Consider the following 25,915-nt stretch of genomic DNA (forward strand, 5'->3'; position numbering starts at 1 on the left):
TATTTGTCTTTTTGTTGTAGAGGTGTTGGATTTTCTTGTAGATTATGGAGATTAGACCTTTGTCTGACTTGTACTGTCCAAAAATTTTTTCCCATATTCTGACTTTGAAGTTCTCTCTCCATCTTTGTTTTACATATGATTGATTGAACTTTTTAGTTCACTAAGCCATCTTTGCCAGTAAATACAGTTTATACCATAAATGTTCCAAACTTTTTTTTTTATTCAGAGGAAGAGCAAGAATAGAGATGGCCTAAAGAAAGATATTTCTTCTGTAGCCAGTATTACCCAGAAGATAGTTGTAGTCTAATATAAAATGTCTCTGATTTGAGACTTGTAACTAAGTCTGAAGGCTGCTAAAGGATTCAAAGTCTCTTTAGTATGTTTGTCACATGCCAAGTCTTTTGATAAAGTCTTCTCCGAAATTAGTATTCCAATTTCAGTGCAAGTTAGCACTGGAAGGATTTCTGTCATGTATAGTTTAAAATTAGCAGTCCATTCTCAGTTGCTAAAAGCACATCTGGTAGTGGAATTGAGACCATTGTAAAACAGCTGCTGCTGCTGACCTAAAAGTGACCATCTAGCCAGGACTGACAGTGACAACAAGAACGTTGTTAGTGTGGCAAATTAAAACCATTAATAATCTTTTTCTCAATACTAATGAATTGCTTTATAGACATTGAACTGATGGGTTTATGTTTCATTAACTTGACCTGTTTCTGTATAAACTTCTAAACAGTTATTTGTAATATACTATTTATTGTTAGATATCTCAACAGATAAAATTGAGTTTTGAGAGAAGTATTTTTCACCAAAATTGCTACAGTATTTTGTATGTTCCATGCACAGAATGGGAGCTTCCATCCCTGATAAAAGGATGAACTTTCATATTAACACAGCAGAATTTAGTTAGATGTATGCCATACTTGATTTTGCCGCTACTTGAACATTTGGTTGTGTTCCTCTCAACTGTGCTGCTTTCTAAATATGCTTATGTAAAAAATTTCTGACAGTTTGCTGAATTTGTTAGTAAATTGATAAGTAAAAGTCTTATTGCTTATTGAGTTTCCATGATAACATGATTTTATTTTTTTATGCCATTTTTAGATTGTACTGTGTCTTTGAAGAACTGTTAGCTGTCAAATCTATGAAATCCCAAGTCTGTTTTGTTTTAGGATTCAGGAAGTTGCAAAGAAGTAGGAACTGTAAAATTAATTCCTTTTTTAAAACATAGTATTTGAATTAGAAGTTGGTTCTTTGAGAGGATCAATAAAATTGACAAACCAAAGGCCAAACTGACAAAGGAAAAAAATGAGAAGGTGCAAATAAAATAAGAGATGAAATGGATGGCATTACAACAGAATTAAGCAAGATAAAGAGGATTATTACAGAATATTATAAAAAATTGTGCTCTAACAAATTTGAAAACCTGGAAAAAATGGGCAAATTTCTAGAAATGCATTATCTACCTAAACTAACACAAGCAGAGGTAGAAAACCTAAATAGACTCATAAGGAAAGAAGAAATTGAAAATGTCATTAAAAAAAACTCCAAACAAACAAACAAAAAGCCCCAACTGAGATGACTTCACTGGAGAGTTCTATCAAACATTCAGAGAAGAGTTGACACCAGATCTACTCAAACTATTCCAGAATGTAGAAAAGGAAAGAATACTCCCTAATTCAGTCTTTGAAGCCAGCATAACCCTGGTACGAAAGCCAGACAAAGAGACCACAAAAAAAGAAAATTGCTGACACAGTATTCCTCATGAATATAGACCCAAAATTCTAGCCAGGGGAATTCAACAGCATATCAAAAAATAATACATCACAACCAAATAGGATTCATACCAGGGATGCAGTGGGGGGCTCAACATTAGAAAACCAGTCAGCGTAATTCATGACACAAATAAAACAAAGGAAAAGAATCACATGATCATCTCAGTCAGCGCAGAAAAGGCATTTTATAAAATCCAACACCCTTTCCAGATAAAAACCCTCAGCAAAATAGGAGTAGAAGGGAAATGCCTCAACATAATTAAGGGCATATATACAAAACCAATAGCCAACATTATTCTCAGTGGAGAGAGATTGAAAGCATTCCCTTTGAGAATGGGAATTAGACAAGGATGCCCATTTGTCAGCACTCGTATTTGGTATTGTACTGGAAGCCCTAACCAGAGCAATAAGGCAAGAAAGAGAAGTAGAGGGCATCCAGATTGGTAAGGTGGAAATAAAACTATCCCTGTTTGCAGATGACATGATCTTATATGTAGAAAATCCCATAGACTCCGCAAGAAAGTTACTGGAACTAATAGAAGAGTTCAGCAAAATAGCAGGGTACAAGATCAACATACAAAAATCACCAGTTGGATTCTTCTGCACTAACAAGGGGAACTCTGAAAAGGAAAAAAAAAAAAATTTACAATAGCCCCCAAAAGAATAAAATACTTAGGAATAAATCTAACCAGGGAAGTAAAAGATGTATACAGAGAAAACTACAAAACGCTGCTGTAAGAAACCAAAAGAGGCCTATGTAAATGGAAAAACATACCGTACTTATGAAATGGAAAACTTAACATTGTAAAAATGTCAATACTACCTAAAGTGATCTATAGATATAATGCAATCCCAATCTAAATCCCAACAGTGTTCTTTAAGAAAGTACAAAGACTAATCTCCAACTTTATATGGAAAGGAAAGAGGTCCCGAATAGCCAAAGCATTATTGAAGAAGAAGAACAAAGTAGGAGGCCTCACACTCCCTGATCTCAAAACTGACTATACAGCCAAGGTAGTGAAAAAAGCCTGGTAATGGTGCAATGACAGACACAGAGACCAATGGAACAGAATTGAGAACCCAGAAGTAAATCCATCCAGTTATAGACAGCTGATCTTCGACAAAAGATCAAAGTTCATTCAATGGGGAACAGGTGGTCTCTTTAACAAATGGTGCTGGCAAAACGGGATATCTATTTGCAGAAAAATGAAATAGGATCCATACCTCACACTATACACAAAAACTAACTCAAAATGGATCAAAGACCTAAATGTTAAACCTAAGACTTAAAAGTTCCTGGAGGATAACATAGGGACAAAGCTAGGGGTCCTAATTTAAGGCATAAATAGACTAGCAAACATAACTAAAAATGCACAAACAACAGAAGATAAACTAGATAACTAGGACCTCCTAAAAACTAAATACTATGTTCATCAAAAGACTTCACTAAAAGAGTAAAAAGAGAATCTGTAGACTGGGAAAAATTTTTGACAACGTATCTGACAAGGGTCTAATCTCTAAAACATATAGAAAACTTCAACATGTCAACAACAAAAAGACAAGCAATCCTTGACAAAGGACCAAAGTCCATTAAATGGGGAAAAGACAGTCTTTTTTAACAAATGGTGCTGGCAAAACTGGATGTCCATCTGTAAAAAAATGAAACAGGACCCATACCTCACACCGTATGCAAAAACTAACTCAGAATGAATCAGATACCTAAATATAAAACCTAAAGTGGTAAAGATCTTAGAAGAAGAAATAGGGACAATGCTAGGGGCCCTAATACATGGCATAAATATAATACAAACCATAACTAACAATGCACAAACACCAGAAGATAAATTAGATAATATTGAGATCCTAAAAATTAAACACTTCTGCTCATCAAAGATTTCACCAAAAGAGTACAAAGAGAACCTACAGACTGGGACAAAAATTTTGGCTATGACAAGGGTCTGATCTCTAAAATCTGTAGAATACTTCAGCACCTTAACGACAAAAAAGACAATCCAATTTAAAAAAATGGAGAAAGGATATGAACAGAGATACTTCACCAAAGAAGACATTCAGACAGCTAACAGGCACGTGATGAAATGCTCACGATCATTAGTCATTAGAGAAACGCAGATCAAAACTACAATAAGATACTATCTCATCCCAATGTTATTGGCACTAATCAAAACAGCAGAAAATAAACGTTGGCGAGGTTGCAGGGAGATTGGAACTCTTGTGCACTCCTAGTGGCAGTGTGAAATGGTACAACCACTATGGGAAACGATACGGTGCCTTCTTAAAAAGCTAGAAATAGAAATACCATACGATCCAGCAGTCCCACTCCTAGGAATATATCCTAGAGAAATAAGAGCCGTCACACCAATAGACGTATGCACACCCGTGTTCATTACAGCATTATTCACAGTAGCAAAAAGATGGAAACAATGTAAGTGCCCATCAACAGATGAATGGATAAACAAATTATGGTGCAAACACACAATGGAATACTATGTAACGATAAAGAACAATGATGAATCTGCAAAACTTCTCACAACATGGCTGAATCTGAAGGATATTATGCTGAATAAAATAAGTCAATCACAAAAGGACAAATATAAAAACCCAAGAAAGGTTTACACACAGGAAAAAACAATCTTTGATGGTTACGAGGTAGGGGAAGGGTGGGGAGGGGAAATCACTAACTAGATAGTAGACAAGTGGTAACTTTGGTGAAGGGAAAGGCAATACACAATATAGGAGAAGTCAGCACAACTTGACCAAGCCAAAGCCATAGAAGCTTCCCAGACACATCTAAACACCTTGAGGGACCGAGTTGCAGGGACTCAGGGCTGGGGACCAGCCTAGATGTCTTGGGGGTCATCTAGGCCAACTGGCATAACATAGTTCATAAAGAAAATGTTCTGCATCTTTGGTGAGTAGTGTCTGGGGTCTTAAAAGCTTGTGAGTGGCCGTCTAAGATAAACAGCCATTGGTCCCATCCTGTCTGGAGCAAAGGAGAATGAAGAAAACCAAAGACACAAGGAAAAGTTTAGTCCAAAGGACTAACGGACCACATGAACAAGAGCCTCCACCAGCCTGAGCTCAAAAGAACTAGATGGTGCCAGTCCGTCTACCACCACCAACCATTCTGACAGGGATCACAGTAGTGTCCTGGACAGAGTGAGAGAAAAAATGTAGAACAAAATTCAAATGCACAAACCAAACAAAACAAAACAAAAAACAGATTTAATGGTCTGACAGAGACTGGAGGAACCCCTGAGACTATGGCTCCTGGACACCCTGCTAACTGAGAACTGAAGCCACTCTCAAAGTCTACCTTTCATCCAAAGATTAAGACAGGCCTATAAAACAAACAGTAACACACGTGAGGAACGTACTTCTTAGCTCAGTCAAGTATATGAGACCGAATGAGCAACACCTGCCCAAAAGCAAAGACGAGAAGGCAGGAAGGGACAGGAAAACTGGATGAATGAACACAGGGAAACCAGGGTGGAAAGGGAAAAGGGGAGAGTGCTGACACAATGCAGAGATTGCAACCAGTGTCACAAAACAATTTGTGTATAAATTTTTGAATGAGAAATTAATTTGCACTGTAAACTTTCACCTAAAGCACAATAAAATTAAAAAAAGAAAAAAGAATTATGTTAAAAAGACAATCCAGTCAAAAAATGGGCAAAGGGTAAAGGACATGAACAGACACTTCACCAGAGAGGACATTCAAGCAGCTAACAAACACATGAAGAGATGCTCACCCTTATTAGCCATTAGAGAGATGCAGATCAAAACTACAATGAGATGCCATCTCACGCCAGTAAAAATGGCCCTGATCAAAAACACAGAGAACAACAAATGCTGGAGATGTTGTAGGGAGATTGGAACTCTTATACACTGCTGGTGGGATTGTTAAATGGTACAGCCACTGTGAAAATGGTATGGCACTTCCTCAAGAAGCTAGAAATAGAAATACCATATGATCGAGCAATCCCACTATTAGGTATTTATCCTAAAGAAATAAGAGCAGTGACACGAATAGACACACACCCATATTCATTGCAGCAAAAAGACGGAAACAAGCTAAGCGTCCATCAACAGATAAATGGATAAACAAATTGTGGTACATACATAGAGTGGAATACTATGCAACGATAAAGAATAATGATGAATCCATGAAACATACTATGGATGAATCTGGAGGACATTATGCTGAGTGAAGTAAGTCAATCACAAAAGGACAAATACTGTGTGATACTACTTTTATAAGAAAGTTGGAATAGGTTTACTCATAGAAAGCAACATTTTTTGATGGTTACCAGGGAAACTGAAGGGATGGAAATGGGGAAGGCAGGGGGAAAATGTGGAAAGTGCTGACGCATTGTGGGGAACACATTGTGTCACAGAACAATTTATTATTATTTTTTAATTTTATTGTGAAAGTTTGCAGCTCATGTTAATTTCTCATTCAAAAATGTATACATGTTTTGTGACATTGGTTGCAGTCCCCACAGTGTGACAGCACACTCCCCCTTTCCACCCCAGGTTCATGTGTCTACTTTTCCAGTTCCTGTCCCTTTCTGCCTTCTTGTCTTGCTTTTGGGCAGGAGTTGCCTATTTGGTCTTGTGTATTTGATTGAACTAAAAAGCACGTTCCTCACGTGTATTATTGCTTGTTATATAGGCCTGTCTAATATTTGTCTGAAAAGTGGACTTCGGGAGTAGTATAAGTTCTGAGTTAGTAGGGTGTCTGGGGACAGTAGTCTCAGGGGTTCCTCCAGTCTCTGTCAGACCAGTAAATCTGGGTTTTGCGTGCGTGTGTGTGTGTGTGTGTGTGTGAGTGAATTTGAATTTTGTTCTACATTTTTCTCCTGCTCTGGCCAGGACTCTCTGTTGTGATCCCTGTCAGAGCAGTCAGGGGTGGTAGCCAGGCACTATCTAGTTCTTCTGGGCTCAGGCTGGAGGAGGCTTTGGCTCATGTGGAGAACTGACCAAATTTAGGCCCCACTTTATCCTTGCCACAAACTCAAAGCTGAGAAGAAGCTAGCTTTGGTATTTTGAGCTTTCTCTTTTCTCCTTTTTAATGTTTTTGTGTTCCAGTTACTTACTTTTTAGATTGTACTTTAGATGAAGGTTTACAAAACAAACTAGGTTCTCATCAAACAGTGAGTAGACATGTTGTTTTATGACATTGGTTAACAACCCCACGACATGTCAACATTTTTCCTTCTTGACCTTGGCTTCCCTGTTACAAGCTTTCCTGTCCCCTCCTGCCTTCTTGTCCTTGCCCCTGGTCTGGTGTGCCCCTTTAGTCTCATTTTGTTTTATGGGCCTGTCTAATCTTTGGCTGAAGGGTGAACCTCAGGAGTGACTTCATTACTGAGCTAAAAGGGTGTCTGGGGGCCATACTCTCAGGGCTTCTCCAGTCTCTTGTCAGGCCAGTAAGTTTGGTCCACAGAAAAATTTATATGTGAATTGTTGAATGGGAAACTAATTTACTGTGTAAACTTCCACCTAAAACACAATAAAATGTTTTAAAAAATGGTATTTAAGAACCTATAGGCTACCATATATGTGGCTGTGTACCCTGTTACTGAGACCTTTTGAATTCTCTTATGACAGTCTTCAGTTTTGCTAGGATTCAGTGATTTGAGAAATTATAAAAGTCTTCAAAAAAAAAAAAATCTAAACAAAAGTTATGTAAGTATTGCTTTGACTGGAGTATGAATGGCATGTTGCAACAAAAAGATTCAACAATTTTTGAAAATCAAGTTTATTTTTAATATAAAATAATACTGTTATAGTAAAAAAATGATATAATAAAATTTCCCCCAAAAATAAGGTGGGAAGTATATGAGAATGAATATTGCTTGATATAGTAGCACTCTCTAAATTTCCAATTTCAGGTGATGGAATATGAGAATAGAATTCGAGCCTACTCCACACCAGACAAAATCTTCCGGTATTTTGCCACCTTGAAAGTAATCAATGAGCCTGGTGAATCTGAAGTGTTTATGACTCCAGAAGATTTTGTACGATCCATAACACCCAATGAGAAACAGCCAGAACGTAAGTTGCTAAAGTGAAAAATAAGCTTGTGTTATTTATTTTGTTACATGTTCCTTTGTTTCTTTTTTTGTACTGCTTCAATCTTAACAGGTCCATACAATAAATATACTCCCCGTATAACTACTGAATGTTTTTGCTAGGCCTTAAGAGTACAAAAAAAGAGTGAGCTGACAGTCTAACGAGCTACTCCTCAACCAGGGTAAGGTATTAAGGAGATTGTGCTCCTCTGCTTGAGAATCAGTGCCCATCATAAGAGTGTTCCTGAAGGAAATGCATTACACATGTGACAGCTATCAAGTTACTCTTTAATGAGGGAGATAGAGACATTAACAGATAGATATTTCAGGAATGTGGTGACTTTTTTTAAAGAATGTTATTAAGAAGGAGATATGGTAGTATAAAGAAGGGGCGCTTAGCTTAATCTGGAAATTTGGACAGTGATTTCTAGAGAATACGTCTAAGTGTGAGTAAAAATTAGACAAGCAAAAAATAGTGGAAAGAATGTTCCATGTAGAAGAAACCACTTGTATAAACAAGGTATATAGAAAGAATAAATGGCTTTATATTACAAGTTAAATGTAACAATTTAAGAATGTATATGGTACAGAAGTAGTAGATAAAGTAACTTATTCTTTAGAGGGTATATAGGGAAGACTTCCAAGAGTGGCATTTGAGTTAATAATAGCTCACCAGATATACCAGAGGGAAAGGGCATGAGGCAGAGCGAGTAAATTGTATGATCAAAGATCCAAACATGAAATGGCAAGGTGAGCTTGAGGAACCAAAAACAGTTACAGCATTTTAACCAGGGAGTTTATAATGTTTTGCCCACATTTATTAATGTTAATATACCTCTAGGAGAAATAAAGGCTAGGAAATGTCATTAAGTCCTGTTGAGACAGTACTGGCTCATAGCGACCCTTTGTACAACAGAATGAAACTCTCTTGGGTCCTGTGCCATCCTTGCAGTCATTGCTATGCTTGAGCCCATTGTTGAAGCCTGTGTGTAAATCTGTCACTTTTTCACTGACCCTCCACCAAGCATGATGCCCTTCTCCATAGACTGGTCCCTCCTAATAACGTGTCCAAAGTGAGTGAGACAAAGTCTCACCATCTTTGCTTCTAAGGAGCATTCTGGCTGTATTTCTTCCAAGAGATTTGTTCATTCTTCTGGCAGTCCATGGTATAGGCAGTATTCTTCGCCAACACCACAATTCAAATGTATCAGTTTTTTGATCTTCCTTATTTATTGTCCAAGTTTCACATGCATTTGAAGTGATTGAGAGCACCGTGGTTTGGGTCAGGTGTACCTTAGTCCTCAAAGTGACATCTTTGGTTTTTAACACTTGAAAGAGGTCTTTTGCAGCAGATTTGCCCAGTGCAACGCATCATTTGATTTCTTCACTATTGCTTCCATGGGCGTTGATTGTGGAGCCAAGTAGAATGAATTCCTTGACAACTACAGTCTTTCCTCTGTTTATCATGGTGTTGCTGATTGGTCCAGTTGTAAGGATTTTTGTTTTCTTTATGTTGAGGTATAATCCACACGGAAGGCTGTGGTCTTTGATCTTCATCAGTAAGTATTTCAAGTCCTCTTCACTTACAGCAAGCAAGCCAGGGTTGTGTTGTCTGCATATTGCAGGTTGTTAAGGAGTCTTCCTCCAATCCTGATGCCATGTTCTTCTTCATATACTCCAGCATCTCGGACTATATGCTCAGCATACAAACTGAATAAGTATGGTGAAAGGATACAATCCTGACACACACCTTTCCTGATTTTAAACCACACGGTATCTCCTTGTTTTGTTTGAACGACTGCCTCTCAGTCTGTGTACAGGTTCCGCATAAGCACAATTAAGTGTTCTGGAATTTGCATTCTTCACAATGTTATCCATAATTTCTTATGATCCAACCAGTCGAATGCCTTTGCATTGTCAGTAAAACACAGGTAAACATCTTTCTGGTGTTCTCTGCTTTTAGCCAAGATCCATCTAATATCAGCAGCAATGTCCCTTGTTCCACATTCTCATCTAAATCCAGCTTGAATTTTTGGCAGTTCCCTGTATATGTACTGCTGCAACTGTTTTTGAATTATCTTCAGCAAAATTTTACTTGCATATGATATTAATGATATTTTCAATAATTTCCACATTCTGTTGAATCACCTTTCTTTAGAGTGGGCTTATATATGGATCTCTTCCAGTCAGTTGGCCAGGTAGCTGTCTTCCAAATTTCTTGGCATAGACTAGTGAGCACTTCTAGTGTTGCATTCGTTTGTTAAAAGATCTCAGTTGGTATTCCATGAATTCCTGAAGACTTTTTTATTTTTATGGTTTCATTTTGTTGTCGTTGAGAATATACGCAGTAAAACATACAGCAATTCAGCAGTTTCTACATGTACCATTTAGTGACATCGATAACATTTTTCAAGTTGTGCAACCATTCTCACCCTCCTTTCTGAGCTGTCCCCACCCCCCTTAACATAAATTCACTGCCCCCTAAGGTTCCTTTTTAATCTTTCAAGTTGCTGTTATCAGTTTGACTCCGTATAGATAGTTCTTAAAAGAGCATAATGCTCACAGGGGACAATTTTACTAGTAAAGCTAAACCATTGTTTGGTTTTAAGAAGACCTCAGGGAATATTTTGGTTTAAAGTTTACAGATTATCTCAGGGCAATAGTTTCAGGGATTCATCCATCTTTCATGTCTCCAGGAAGTCTAGAATCCATAAGAATTTGAAATTCTGATCTGCATTTTCCCCCTTTTGATCAAGATTCTTCTTCTATGGAATCTTTGATCAAAATGTTCAGTAATGGTAGCCAGACAGAAACCCTGGTTGTGTAATGGTTAAGAGCTACGTCTGCTAACCAAAGGGTTGGCAGTTCGAATCCACCAGGCACTCTTGGAAACCCTATGGGGCAGTTCTACTCTGTCCTATAGGGTCGCTATGAGTTGGAATTGACTCGACAGCAGTGGATTTTTTTCGGGTAGCCAGGCATCATCCAGTTCTTTTAGTCTCGTGGCAAAGGAGGCAGTTGTTGGGAGCCTTGTTTTTGTCAGTGCCTTCAGTGCAACTTGGACTTCTTCCTTCAATACCATTGGTTCTTGATCATCTGCTACCTCCCAAAATGGTTGAACTTTCACCAGTTCTTTTTGGTACAGTGATTCTGTATTCTTTCCATCTTCTTTTGATGCTTCCTGCGTCATTCAATCTTTTGCCCATAAACCAAACCAAACCCATAGCCATCGAGTCGATTCCGACTCATAGCGACCCTATAAGGCAGAGTAGAACTGCTCTGTAGGGTTTCCAGCGAACACCTGGTGGATTCGAACTGCCACCCTTTTGGTTAGCAGCCCCATGCTTAACCACTGTGACATCAAGGTTTCCTTTTTGCCCATAGAATCCTTCAGTATTGCAACTTGAAGCTTAGACTTTTTCTTCACCTCTTTCAGCTTGAGAAATGCCAACCGTGTTCTTCCTTTTTGATTTTCTGACTCCAGGTCTTTGCACATTTCATTATAATACTTCCCTTTGTCTTCTAAGCTGTCCTGTGAAATCTTCTGTTCAGCTCTTACTTCATCACTTCTTCTGTTCACTTTATCTACTCTGTGTTCAAGAGCAAGTTTCAGAGTCTGTTCTGACATCGATTTTGGTCTTTTCTTTCTTTCCTGTCTTTTTAATGACCTTTTGCTTTCTTCATGTGTGATGTCCTTGATGTCATCCCACAACTTGTCTGGTCTTTGGTCATTCGTGTTCAGTGCTTCAAATCTGTGCTTGAGATGGTGTCTAAATTCAGGTGGGATAGATACACTCAAGGTTGTACTTTGACTCTCATGGACATGTTTTAATTTTCTTCGGCTTCAACTTGAACTTGTGTATGAGCTATTGATGGTCTGTTCCGCAGTCAGCCCCTGCCCTTGTTGTGTCTGATGCTTCTGAGCTTCTTCATCGTCTCTTTCCACAGACATAGTCAATTTGATTCCTGTATATTCCATCCAGCAGGGTCTACATGTATAGTCACCATTTATGTTGTTGAAAGAAGGTGTTTCTGATGAATAAGTTGTTGGTCTTACAAAATTCTGTCAAGCAGTCTTCGGCGTTGTTTCTGTCACCAAGGCTGTATTTTCCAACTACCAATCCTTCTTTGTTTCCAACTTTCGTGTTCCAATTGCCAGTAATTATCAATGCATCTTGATTGAGTGTTTGATCAATTTCAAACTGCAGAAGTTGGTAAAAATGTTCAATTTCTTCATCTTTGGCATTAGTCGGTGTATAAATTTGAATAATAGTTGTATTAACTGGTCTTCCTTGCGTTGTTGTTGGGTGCCATTGAGTCAGTTCTAGCTCATAGTGACCCTGTGTACAACAGAACGAAACACTGTGCCCGGTCCTGCACCATCCTCACAATCATTGTTATGCTTGAGCCCATTGTTGTAGCCACTGTGTCAGTCCATCTCATTGAGGGTCTTCCTCTTTTTTGCGGACCCTTTACTTTACCAAGCATAATATCCTTCTCCAGAGACTGGTCCCTCTTAATAACATGTCCAAAGTATATGAGATGAAGTCTCGCCGTCCTCGCTTCTAATGAGCATTCTGGCTGTACTTCTTCCAAGACAGATTTGTTTGATATTTTGGCATTCCATGGTGTATTCAACATTCTTCACCAGTACCGTAACTCAAAGGCATCAGTTCTTCTTCGATCTTCCTTATTTATTAGCCAGCTTTCACATGTGAGTGAGGTGATCAAAAACACCATGGCTTGGGTCAGGCGCACTTTAGTTCTTAAAGTGACATCTTTGCTTTTTAACACATGAAAGAGGTCTTTTGCAGCATATTTACCCAATGCTGTGCGTCGTCGTTTGATTTCTTGACTGCTGCTTCCATGGGTGTTGATTGTGGATCCAAGTAAAATGAAATCCTTGACAACTTCCTTGTAGACATATTGATAGTATCCTATCACTGACAGCACTGTACTTCAGGATAGATCTTGAAATGTTCTTTTTGACGATAAATGTGATACCATTCCTCATCAGTTTGTCATGCCCAGCATAGTAGACCATATGATTGTCCAATTCAGAATGGCCAATTCCAGTTCATTTCAGCTCACTAATACCTAGAATATCAATTTTTATGTGTTTTATTTCATTTTTGATGGCTTGCAATTTTCCTTAATTTATACCTCATACATTCCACATTTTGATTACTAATGGGTGTTTCCAGCTGTTTCTTCTCATTTTAAGTCGTGCCACATCAGTAGAGGAAGGTCCTGAAATCGTTACTCCATTCATGTCATTAAAGTCAACTCTAAGGAGGCAGCTCTTTCCCAGTCGTATTTTGAGTGCCTTCCAACCTGGGAAATACCATCAGGTATTCCAGGTGCATGTAATTTGCTGAATATTTCAATTTTTTGGTTATGGATATTTTCAGACATTAAAAAGCAGAGAATAATATAATCAATCTGTGTGTACTTGTCATCCATCTTCAACAATTATTAACACATAGTCAATTTTATTTCATCTACAACCTCTCCCACTGCCTCTCCTCAGCCCAGACTGTTTTGAGTCAGTCTAGGACATCATATCATCTAATCTTTAAATACATCTGTATGTGTCTCTACAAGATAAGGACTTTAAGAAACATAACCATAATGCCATTACAAGTGGTCCCAGACTTACGATGGGGTTCTGTTCCGATGACTCCATTGTAAGTTGTTCTGACATAAGTCGAATACCTCTTTTTTTGTTTGTTTTCATTATTATTGCCTTTTATTATCAGTATCCTTATCAATCTGATTTTTATTTGTTGGTGTCATTGTGTAAGAGTCAAGTGGGAGTCTTAACAGCTGTCAGGTGTGTGTGCAGTTCAATTGTTGTATGTCATTAGAGTTGAATATTGCCCAACTTTTTATCCGTTATGATTCCCTACACTGACGCCGACACAGACTTTATTGCAGCCCAGGCCATAGCCTGCTATTTGGCAGTGTTTTGATCAGTAAATCGTAACATTGAACATCTGGGAGTGAACATCTGAGAATGATAACATCAGCAAATTGCACACTGCAACATTGTATGTAGTACATATTACTAATGATAAGATGTACAGGGGAAAAAAACGTTGTTAAGTGTGGTTCGTTGTAACTCAAATACGTCGTAAGCCAGGGACTTCCTGTATTGTAGTTAAAAATAGCAGTGATTTTTTAGTATCAAATACCATGGTACTATTCAGATTTCTCTATCTAAAAATATTTTTTTAAGTTGGTTTGTTTAAACCATCCTCCAAATATGATCACACACTACATTTGATTCATATGTCTCTTAAGTTTTTCTCTTTCACTTTTTTCTTACCATTTACGTAAGACATTTTTTATGCCTTGTCTCCTATCTCTCAGTCCATCTTTTTGCTCAGGTTGTCCCTGTGGCAGTTAGCTGTGCACAGATGTAGCCTGATAGGACCAAACCTCTGTTGCATTATGTAGCTCCTGCTGTCTGCCTCAGGGCATCACTGCTGCTGCAACATGGACATCCACAGACGCCCACTCAACCATGTTGGCACATACGAACATTTGGAGATACAAAGGAGTTAACACCGTTTGTTGGGAATTAGTGGATGAATATTCTCTTCTCCACTGTCGTGGGTGGACATTTCTGAGGCACGGTCTGCATGGTTTCTCAGAGGAGACCAAAGGCAGCTGAGCCCCAGTTGTCTACAGCAGTAACCAGTTCAATAACACACCCTCCTTCCCTGTTTCATTTTTCCCAGTCCTCCCACACTGGTTCTGTGCTTTTTAGGAAACTCATTAGACACCATTTATTTGTGGAAGAATTAGGTCATTTGTGTTGTAGAATTTCCCACATGCTAGATTTCATTGATTGAATTCCTGTGGTGTTACTTAACATGTTCTACCCTTTGTATGTCACCCATGTAGAATACACGTAGTAAGTGGCTGATAAGGAATATAACAAAATGTTAACTCTCTGAATGTTGAAATTATAAGCAATTATTATATTCTTTCTATGTTTCTTATTTTCTAATAGACTTCATGTACATTCATTCAGCAAATATTGATTAACCATTTCCTATGGATTAGACACTATTATAGGTGCAGGGGTGCACCAATGAACAAAACAGGCAAAAATCTCTTCCCTTGTGGAGTATACTCTTTTATAATCAGAAGGAAAATGTATACAAAGCTGTACATGAGTTGCATTGGATTTTAGATTTAGAGCCCTTATTAGCTTTAGCACCTTGTTTTGTGAACTGTGGAGGGAAGAAAGTATAGAAGGTTACGTGTAGAGAAAAGAGGATTACTATTATAGAAACCAAGACTATATCTTGATTTTCAGGGCAAAGCCATAGAAGCTTCCTAGACACATCCAGTCACCTTGAAGGACTGATTTGCTGAGGACCATGGTCTTGGGGACATCTAGGTCAATTGGCATAACATAGTTCATAAAGAAAATGTTTTACATCCTACTTTGGTGAGTAGCATCTGAGGTCTTAAAAGCTTGAGAGTGGCCATCTAGGATACATCTATTGGTTCCATCCCATACGGAGCAAAGGAGAATGAAGAAAACCAAAGACACAAAGAAAATATTAGTCCAAAGGTCTAATGGACCTAATGGACCACATGAACCACAGCCTTCACTAGCCTGAGCCCAGAAGAACTAGATGGTGCCCGGCTGCCACTACCAACTGCTCTGACAGGGATCACAATAGAGGGTCCCAGACAGAGATGGAGAAAAATGTAGAACTATTCTAACTCAGAACTGAAGCTACTTCTGAAGTCCACATTTCAGCCAAAGATTAGACAGGCCTATAAAACAAACGGAAACCCTGCTGGCATAGTGGTTAAGAGCTATGTCTGCTGGCCAAGGGGTCAACGGTTTGAATCCACCAGCTGCTCCTTGGAGGCTCTGTGGGGCAGTTCTACTCTGACCTGTAGGGTCGCTATGGGTAAGAGTGGACTTGACGGCAATGGGTTTATAAAACAAACAATAACACACATAAGGAATGTGCTTCTTCGATCAAGTATATGCAACTAAATAGGCAATGCTTACCCAGAAGCAATGACAAGAAGGCAGAAGGGACAGGAAAACTAGATGAATGGACACAGAGAACCCAGGGTGGAAAGGGAAGGGGGAGAGTGCTGACACATTGTGGGGATTGCAACCAATATCACAAAACAATTTGTGTATAAAATTTTTGAATGAGAACAAAACAACAAACCAACCCAGATTGGGGAACATTTTACAAAATACTTGACCAGAACTCCTCAAAACTATCAAGGTCATGGGAAACAAGGAAAGACTGAGAAAATGTCACCGAGCAGGGGAGCCTAAGGAGGCTTGAGGAGTAAAGCAATGTGGTATCACATCCTGGACACTACTGGGGGGCGGGGGGAATATATCTTGGTTTAATATTATAGACTATATATTGATTTCTATAATAGTGAAATATTTTCATACCTGTTAAAAATATTTCTACTGTCAGATAAAATCAGATTTGTATCATTAACTTTAAATAAGAATATACTTTGCTTCTAGTGTAACAATGAAAATGAAACAAGACTTTACAAATATCACTAAAAATCATTTGATTTTTCAAGGAAGATAATTTTGATCCTACTGAAAATCATTGTATATTTGAATTGCTTCCGTTTTATATTCTAATTGGAATTTAACCTTGTAATCTTTTGTTTCTGAATTTTTGAAAGTCATGTTACATGAACAGGATAGTTACTAAATGCCTAATATATCAAGCACATTCCTAGTTTTCATAAACAGATGGAATAATGAATAACTGCTTTTCTTCTAAGATGATAATCATGAGGGAAAATTCTGATAGATTAAAATGAGATTCAGTAGAAAATTTGGCTTCATTTTTACTTGATCATGAACAGGAATTTCTACAAATGTTGATGCAGCACAAGTAAAATACTCTGTGGTTTGAAATAAAGAAAAGAGTGAGGCTGTAATTTTTTTTTATATTTTGGATTTCTGTCATCAGATGGCTGGACTGTAGCCATTAGCTCATAATTCAACTTTGTTTTGTCATGTCTTTCACACAGACTGTATCCCAGGATACCTAACAGATCTAAACTTGTAAGTTTTAGTTTTAGAATAATTCAAAAATAATCATGGAGCACAGATTACATGAATGCCTAAAATTAAGCAGTTTTAAAATGAGTGAAAAGCTGAAAATAAAACTTATGTAGTGAATACCAAAAAAATTTAGGGTAGCCATAGGTAAGTGAGAAGGACATTAAAAGGAAAAAAAATATTGTATGTCACTTGAATATATCTTAACTACTTTTCTGTGAAGTCTTAAATGTGATCGGTCTCGGGTAGAGTGAATCAGGCAGTTGCTTCAGGCTCAGAGCTTTAAGTGGCCTTTACTGCTGTGGGAAACCAGTTCTGCATAGCTAACCAACAATTTGGGGAAGCAGTGTTGTGGGAGATTTTTTAAAGTTCTATATAGAAAAACTTGAACTTTGGTCAGAGCAAAGCATACCCTATTGCAAAGAAGTCCCCTATTTCCTTTCCACCATACCGCTGTGATTGGCCATATTCATCCTGATCTGATTTTGTCTGTATGAAAGTAGTTGGTGTGAAAAGGCAAAACAAAGATTGTATTTGTCCTGGACTCCATATTCTCTCTAGGATAACCTTTACATCCTTTAATGATAATTTTATCTACAGCACTTTTAGTTCGTGACACATACTTGATACAAAGCGTATATTTTAACAACATTTTTGCACTAATTTTTTCTTCCCAACAAGTTAAGTTCCTTCAGTGCACGGACCTTGTCTTCTACTTTTATTTTTAATCCCCTGCAGTGCTGCTTATTGGAGAGCAGTACTTGGCAGACTACTACCAACCACCTGTTTTTGTAGGGCCTGTGAGCAGAGAATGCCTTTTAAACATTTTTTAATGGTTGAAAAAAAATCAAAAGAAGAATATTCTGTGACATTTGAAAATTACATGAAATTCAAGTTTCAACATCCATAAAAAAATTTTTCTGGAAAGTAGCCGTGCTCATTCACTTATATATTGTTTGTGGCAGCTTTCCTGCTACAAGGCAGGGTTGAGTGGTTGCAACAGTGACCATTACGTGGCCTGCAAAGCCTAAAATATTTACTATCTGTCCTTTTACAGGAAAAATGTATTGACCCCTGTGGAGCATTATGTGGAGGCTAAACATGGACTGTATCTATACCAAATACATAGGTCATGGTACCCTTGTTCTAAAAATTGTGTCATCTATTATCTTGGAGCTTCCAGTACAAAAATTCTAAAAACTATGCACCTTTAAAACAGTGCTTATTTTTTTGAACATCAACTGGTGTCTACCTGTACCAGAGAACAGAACGCTTTTTCTTACAGGGCCAGATAGTAAATACTTCAGGCTTTGCAGGCCAAGAGGGGAAATAGAGGATGTTTTGTAAATGTTTATAAAACCGTTTAAAAACGTAAACACCATTCTTCGTTCAAGGGCTATAAAAAAAGAAAAAATAGTCGGTTGGATTTGGCCTGAGGGCTATAGTTTGCCAATTCCTTTTGTATATAATCATTAGGAGGATTGAAAGAGATAATAGTATGTGTTAAGCACAGTATCTAAAACATAGCAAACAGTAGATGTTAACTCCCTCCTTCTATTGTTGTTATTATTGTGGTTGGATTAAACTCCTGGAATACATAATGGAAGTAGTGTGTTAAAATGAAGAAGGCGTAATGGGGAAGGAGGCACCAGGACTTGGCTTATACACTGTTTGAAAAGCTTCCTCCCTCCCTTTTATTCTATCCCTGAGGTGGAAACAACTTATATAGGTATTAAATTAGACTGAAACTTCTTTTCCAAATATACAGGGGATATAGAAAATAATAAAGAATACCCTTGTTAGTCATTATTCAGTTTTCTCAAGTTTGAACAGCCATATTTATTTCAAATCTTCATGTTTAACTTTTTTGGAAATAAAACTTTATAGTTATGGTTGAAAATCCATACATATCTCTACAATTCCATTTTTTTTCCCTCCTCCTTAGAGATAACCTGTCCTTAAGTTGGTGTATATCATTCCTATTGAAAGCTATATAACATATATATTAGTTGCCCTTCCCTGGCATATTCATATTTATCCCCTAGCATTGACCTTGGAGTTGGCCATGTGATTTTCTCTGGCCAATGAAATGTGAGCAGAAATGATATATATTATATCCAAGCAAAAGCCTGTAAGAGTCAGTTTGTGGTTTGCCCTGCTGTCTTTCACACTGGTCATGTTCCAGACAGAGGCTGCTGTCCCATCAGCATGGGTCCCAGATGAAAGACCATGTGAAGAGCCACAGCCAATCTGGGATAGAGATACAGCATAAGCAACGTATAAACCTTCATTGTTGTAAGCGAATGAGATTTTACGTTTATTACTGCGGCATAACCTAACCTGTTCTGAATGATACATTTCCCATGAATGTTTTTATATATTAAATACACACTCACACATGCATGCACACACGTACCGATATATGTGGTACGAACGGTTAACGCGCTTGGCTACTAACTGAAAGGTTGAAGGTTAAGTCCACCTAGAGGCTTCTTGAAAGAAAGGCCTAGCAGTCTTCTTTCAAAAATCAGCCGTTGAAAATTCTATGGAGCACAGTTCCATAGCGTCACCATGAGTTGGAATCTACTCAGCAACTGATTATATGTATTTGATAGACAGATAGACAGACAGACAGATAGAGGTAGCTATAAGTCTTTTATTTTCACTGCTGTATAATTGTGAATATCATTTATATAAACATGCCACTGTTTTATTTATTTATCCATGTTCCTGTAGGTATACATTTAACTTTTTTCCAATTTTATCAGTCAGCTATTGCTGTTTAACAAAAAACCACAAAGTGTCAGTGGCATAAAACAACAAGCATGTATCTAGTTCATGCTACTACAGAACATGTGAGGTGGGCTCTGCTGGTCTCAGCTGGCCTTGCTCTGTAGATAGGCTAGGGGTTGGCTAATCTAGGCCAGGGCAGCTCTGCTTTATGATGCAGATTTGTCTATCTGCTCTATATGTTTCTCATTCTTTTTAGACCACTAAGCTGTTCAGGATATATACTTCCCATATGAATAGCAGAGCTGCAGGAGAGTAGACAAATCTCAGAAGCACATTTCGAGGTTCTGTTTGTGTCATAACTACTAGTATCCCACTGGCCAAAGCAAGTCATGTGACTGACCCCAAGGTCAAGGTATTTCCCACAAAGGTCAAGGAGGAAGAAATGAATATTTGAGAACAATAATCAAACTCACCATGCCATTTTTTGACTATTACAAACCATACTGAAGTGAAAATTCTTTGATATATCTCCTGGTGCATATTTGCAATAAGTTATCTTTAACATATACCTGGAAGTGGACTTGCTAGCCCATAGGGTACATTCCTTTTCAAATTTGCTAGACATTGCTAAATTGATTTCCAGAGTAGGTACAACAATTTACATTCTCTTCAAGAACAGGGGAGAGTTTATTCTTCTGCATTCCTGAAAATACTTGGTATTATCTGATTTTTAAATTTTGTAGCAAACTGATGGGAGTGAAATATACTTTTGTGGTTTTATTTCGCATTTCATTAACAACTAGTAAGGCTTACCATCTCCACATATTCATTGGGTATTCAACTGCCTGTTTATATTTTCAGCTCATTTTTCTACTTGATTTCTTTTTAATTAGTAAAAGTATTTTATATAATCTCTATTAAAATCTTTTGTATATATTGCATATATCTTCTCCCAGTCTGTGGCCTGTCTTTTTATTTTGTTTGTGGTAACTTTTGACATGTATTATGCATCAGCACAATGATGTACATTTCTTTTTAACTGCTTTATTGAGTTATAGTTAATATACAATAAACAGCACATATTTAAAGTGTTTGATGAGTTTTAACATATACATATATATTAATGAAACTAGCCAATTTCCAGGCAACCACTGATCTGCTTTCTGTATTCCATTCTTACTGATTTTCTGTGTACTTTATCGATTATTGAGAGAAGAATATTGAATCCTTTGACTGTAGTTGTGGTGAGGACTCAAGGAGAAGAGAGACAATTGCTGTAGTTAAAATGAGTGCCGGACTTAAAATCAGAATACAATCATTTAACCATTATGAGCCTCAGCCTTCTCATTAATAAAAAGGGGATGATAGTGTTTACTATGAACATTAAATAACTGTGAAAGTTCTTTGAAGTGAAGTCCAAGAATCATAGGAAGCACCTTAGGGAAAACAGCATAAGGTCCATTGTTTCTCAGCTGAGACCCAAAGAGTGGAGGTGAAGAAATAGAAGGGGAACCACATACGAGAATCTCCTGGGTATCATTTTCAAACTATGTTATGCTGGTTTTCCTCCTTTCATTCTCTATGCTAACCCCACTCGCAATGATAGGGCCTACTAGAATCTCTAGAGGAGTAGTAAGTGAGGATAGCTTGAATTATTACATTCATCCATATTCCCCACACCCCACCCCGACCAGGTTAAGAGCTGATCTCATCCAACCATCTACTTCATTTGGCAGGTAAAGAAATCAAAATATAACAAGGTGAAGTAATCAGTCCTTTCAACTTAAAATTATGAAACTCCTGGCCTACTTTGTGTGTATATTTGCTTATAAATGACAGGAATTCTCAGTAAGTGCCAGGCTGTCCTTACATGCCCCTCCTTTTTTTTTTTCCCCTCATCAAATGCACATGGTAAAGTATTTTTCTAAACTATAATGAAGACCACAAAATGAAGAACACAAATCTGTTCCATCTTCTCTGCTCTGGGTCCGTGCCAAAGAAATAACTACTTTTAAAATTTTAAATTTTGAGTTCTTCTGGGTATTAACTTGATAACTTAAAATCTGTGTTGTTCAGTGCAGTAACCACCAGCCACATGTGGCTATTGAGCACTTGAAATGTGGCAAGTCTGAATTGAGATGTTGTGTAATTGTAAAATATACACTGGATTTTGAGAACTTAGTATGAAAAAAATGTAAAAAAACTCAATATTTTTTATATTGATTACATGTTGAAATGATGGTATTTTGAGTATATTTAGTTAAATAAAATATATTACTAAAATTAATTTCACCTGTTATTATTACTGGAAACCCTGGTGGCGTAGTGGTTAAGAGCTACGGCTGCTAACCAAAAGGTTGGCAGTTCGAATCCACCAGGCACTCCTTGGAAACCCTATGGGGCAGTCCTACTCTGTCCTACAGGGTCGCTATGAGTCAGAATCGACTCGACAGCAGTGGGTTTCGTTTTGGTTTGGTATTATTATTACTTGTTAAAATGTGGCTAGTAGAAAACTTAAAATTACACGTATAACTTGCATCTGTTGCTCAAGTTATGTTTCTATTGGATGGTGGTGTTCTAATTAGTAAGCTTATGTCTCCCTTTGTTGATGTATCAGGTTTATATGTTGTTATTGTTAGGTGCTGTCAATTCAGTTCCAACTCATAGCGGCCCTATGTACAACAGAACAAAACACTGTCCGGTCCTGCGCCATCCTCACAGTTGTTCTTAGCGTGAGCTCATTGTTACAGCCACTGTGTCAGTCCATCTTGTTGAGGGTCTTCCACTTTTTCGCTGATCCTCTAATATGTCCTTCTCCAGTGGAATGCTTTTGCATAGTCAATAAAACACAGGTAACCATATTTCTGGTATTCTCTGCCTTTAGCCATGATCCATCTGAAATCAGCAATGATATCCCTCGTTCCATGTCCTCTTCTGAATCTAGCTTGTATTTCTGGCAGTTCCCTGTTGATGTACTGCTGCAGCCACTTTTGAATTTTTGCTTGTGTGTGATATTAATGATATTGTTCTATAATTTCTGCATTCTGTTGGATCTCCTTTCTTTGGAATCGGTACAAATAATGGATCTCTTCCAGTCTGTGTCCCAGGTAGCTGTCTTCCAAGTTTCTTGGCATAGGCGAGTGAGTACCTCCAGCACTGCATCTGTTTGTTGAAACATCTCATTTGATATTCTATCAGTTCCTGGAGCCTTGTTTTTCACCAGTGCCTTCAGTGCAACTTGGACCTCTTCCTTCGATACCATCAGTTCTTTGTCATATGCTACCTCCTGAAATGGTTGAACGTCGACCAGTTCTTTTTGGTACAGTGACTCTGTATATTCCTTCCATCTTCTTTTCATGCTTCCTGGGTCGTTTAATATTTTCCCCATAGAATCCTTCGGTATTGCAACTGGAGGCTTGAATTTTTTCTTCAGTTCTTTCAGCTTCAGAAATGCTGAGCGTGTTGTTCCCTTTTGGTTTTCTATCTCCAGCTCTTTGCACATTTCCTTATAATACTTTACTTTGTCTTCTCCAGCCACCCTTTGAAATCTTCTGTTCAGCTCTTTTACTTCATCATTTCCTCCATTTACTTTAGCTACTCGATACTTGAGAGCAAGTTTCAGAGTCTCTTCTGACATCCATTATGGTCTTTTCTTTCTTTTCTGTCTTTTTAATACACTCTTGCTTTCTTTATATTTGATGTCCTTGATGTCATTCCACAATTCATCTGATCTTCAGTCATTAGTGTTCAGTGTGTCAAATCTATTCTTGAAATAGTATCCAAATTCAGGTGGGATGTACTCATGCTTGTACTTTGGCTCTCGTAGGCTTGTTCTAATTTTCTTTGACTTCAACTTCAGCTTGCATATGAGTAATCGATGATCTGTTCCACAGTTGGCCCCTGGCCTTGTTCTGACTGATGATATTAAACTTCAGCTTCAACTTGCATATGAGCAATCGATCTGTTCCACAGTTGGCCCCTGGCCTTGTTCTGACTGATGATATTGAACTTTTCCATTGTCTCTTTCCACAAATGTAGTCAGTTTGATTCCTGTGTATTCCATCTGGTGAGGTCCACCTGTATAGTCACCGTTTATGTTGTTGAAAAAGGGTATTTGCAGTGAAGAAGTCATTGGTCTTGTAAAATTCCGTCATGTGATCTCCAGCTTTGTTTCTGTCACCAAGACCATATTTTCCAACTACCAATCCATCTTCATTTCCAACTGTTGCATTCCAATCGCCAATAATTATCAATGCATCTTGACTGTATGTTTGATCAATTTCAGACTGCAGAAGTTGGTAAAAATGTTCAGTTTCTTCATCTTTGGCCTTTGAATAATAGTCCCATTAACTTGTCATCCTTGTAGGTGTGTGGATATTATCCTGTAACTGTCAACATTGTACTTCAGAATGGGTCTTGAAATGTTTTTTTTGATGATGAATGTGATGCCATTCCCCTTCGTTCTGTCATTCCAAGCATAGTATACCATATGATTGTCCAATTCTAAATGGCCAATTCCAGTCCATTTCAGCTCATTAATGCCTAGGAAATCGATTTTTATGCATTCTATTTCATTTCTGATGACTTCCAATTTTCCTGGATTCATACTTTGTACATTCCACATTCGATTATTAATGGATGTTTGCAGCTGTTTCTTCTCATTTTGAGTCATGCCGTGTCGGCAATTGAAGGTCCAGAAAACTTTACTCCATCCACATCATCAAGGTCTGCTCTACTTTGAGAAGGCAGCTCTTCCCCACTGGTCTTTTGAGTGCCTTCCAACCTGAAGGGCTCATCTTCCAGCACTGTATCAGACAATGTTCCGTTGTTATTCGTAAGTTTTTCCCTGCCAGTTTTTTCAGAAGTAGACCGCCAGGTCCTTCTTCCTAGTCTGTCTTAGTCTGGAAGCTCCACCATGGGTGACCTTGCTGGTATTTGAAATACCAGTGGCATAGCTTCCAGCATCATAGCAACATGCAAGCCACCATAGTATGACAAACTGACAGACAAGCGGTGACATTTTCCTATAGGGTTGTCTTTTTCTTACTGATTTGAAGAACTTCTTTAGTCATATATGTTGTAGATATAGTCTTCACTGTGTGACTTTTCACTTTTTGTGTAGTCTTTTTATGAAATTAAAAACAAAAGCTTTTAAATCTAATGTATTTGAATTTTTTAATATTTGCATTGTAGCTAATGCTATTTTTTCTTTTTTGGTTTAACAAATATTTCATGAGATAGCTTTTGCATTATATACTGAAAGCTTTAAAATTTAGCAGTTAGGTTTTTAATCTGTCTGAAATTAATTTTCTATGTGAAATAGAGTCCAATTTCACTTTTTTCCTACATGGATACCCGATTTATTGAAAAGTCCATCATTTTCCCTACTAATCTGTCTTCCCACCTCTATCAATCAGTTGCCCAATTGTTAATGATCTGTTTTTGGACCCTGTTCTGTTCGTTTGTTGATTGTTTAGCTATCCCAAGTGCTGTCTCAATTATTCTAGCTTTTAATGAGTTTTAATATTTGGTGGAACAAGGCTTTTCTTCTTCTTTTAGAATAACTTGTCTATTCTTTATAGATATATGCACATCCATGTTCATTGCAGCACTATTCACAATAGCAAAAAGATGGAAATAACCTAGGTGCCCATCAACGGATGAATGGATAAACAAATTATGGTATATCCACACAATGGAATACTAAGCAACGATAAAGAACGAGAATGAAGCCATGAAACGTCTTGTAACATGGAGGAAGCTGGAGGTCATTATGCTGAGTGAATTTAGTCAGTCACAGAGGGACAAATATGGTACAAGACCACTATTATAAGAACTCAAGTTTTAAACACAGAAGAAAACATTTTTTGATGGTTACGAGGGTGAGGAGGGAGGGTGAGGGTTATTTACTAACTACATAGTAGGTAAGAATTATCTTAGGTGAAGGGAAAGACAGCACTCACTACAGGGGAAGTCAGCACAACTGGACTAAACCAAAGCTAAGAAGTTTTTTGAATACAATCAAACACTTCGAGGAACAGTGGCAGGGATAGGGGTCTAGGGACCATTCTTTCAGGGGACATCAAAGCTTATTAAGTAAATGTTCTGCATCCTACTTTGGTGAGTGGCGTCTGGGGTCTTAAAAGCTTGCAAGCAGCCATCTAAGATGCATCAATTGGTCCCAACCACCTGGAGTAAAGGAGAATGAAGAACACCAAAGACACAAGGAA

At 37.8% G+C, this 25,915-nt stretch overlaps 1 protein-coding gene across 4 annotated transcripts in view; it reads left to right on the forward strand.

The window, feature by feature from the left end:
- The window catches only part of MICU1 (mitochondrial calcium uptake 1), a 302,123-nt gene that overhangs the window by 88,308 nt on the left and 187,900 nt on the right, over positions 1–25,915 (forward strand). For all 4 annotated transcript variants that reach the window (XM_004383247.3, XM_023737695.1, XM_023737697.1 and 1 more), the window contains one exon: positions 7,691–7,853. In XM_004383247.3, coding sequence (XP_004383304.1) covers positions 7,691–7,853 — 163 coding nt within the window. The remainder of the gene's footprint in view (positions 1–7,690; positions 7,854–25,915) is intronic.

Source organism: Trichechus manatus, unplaced genomic scaffold, assembly GCF_000243295.1.
Source record: "Trichechus manatus latirostris isolate Lorelei unplaced genomic scaffold, TriManLat1.0 scaffold00106, whole genome shotgun sequence".
NCBI classification, from domain to species: Eukaryota; Metazoa; Chordata; class Mammalia; order Sirenia; family Trichechidae; genus Trichechus; species Trichechus manatus.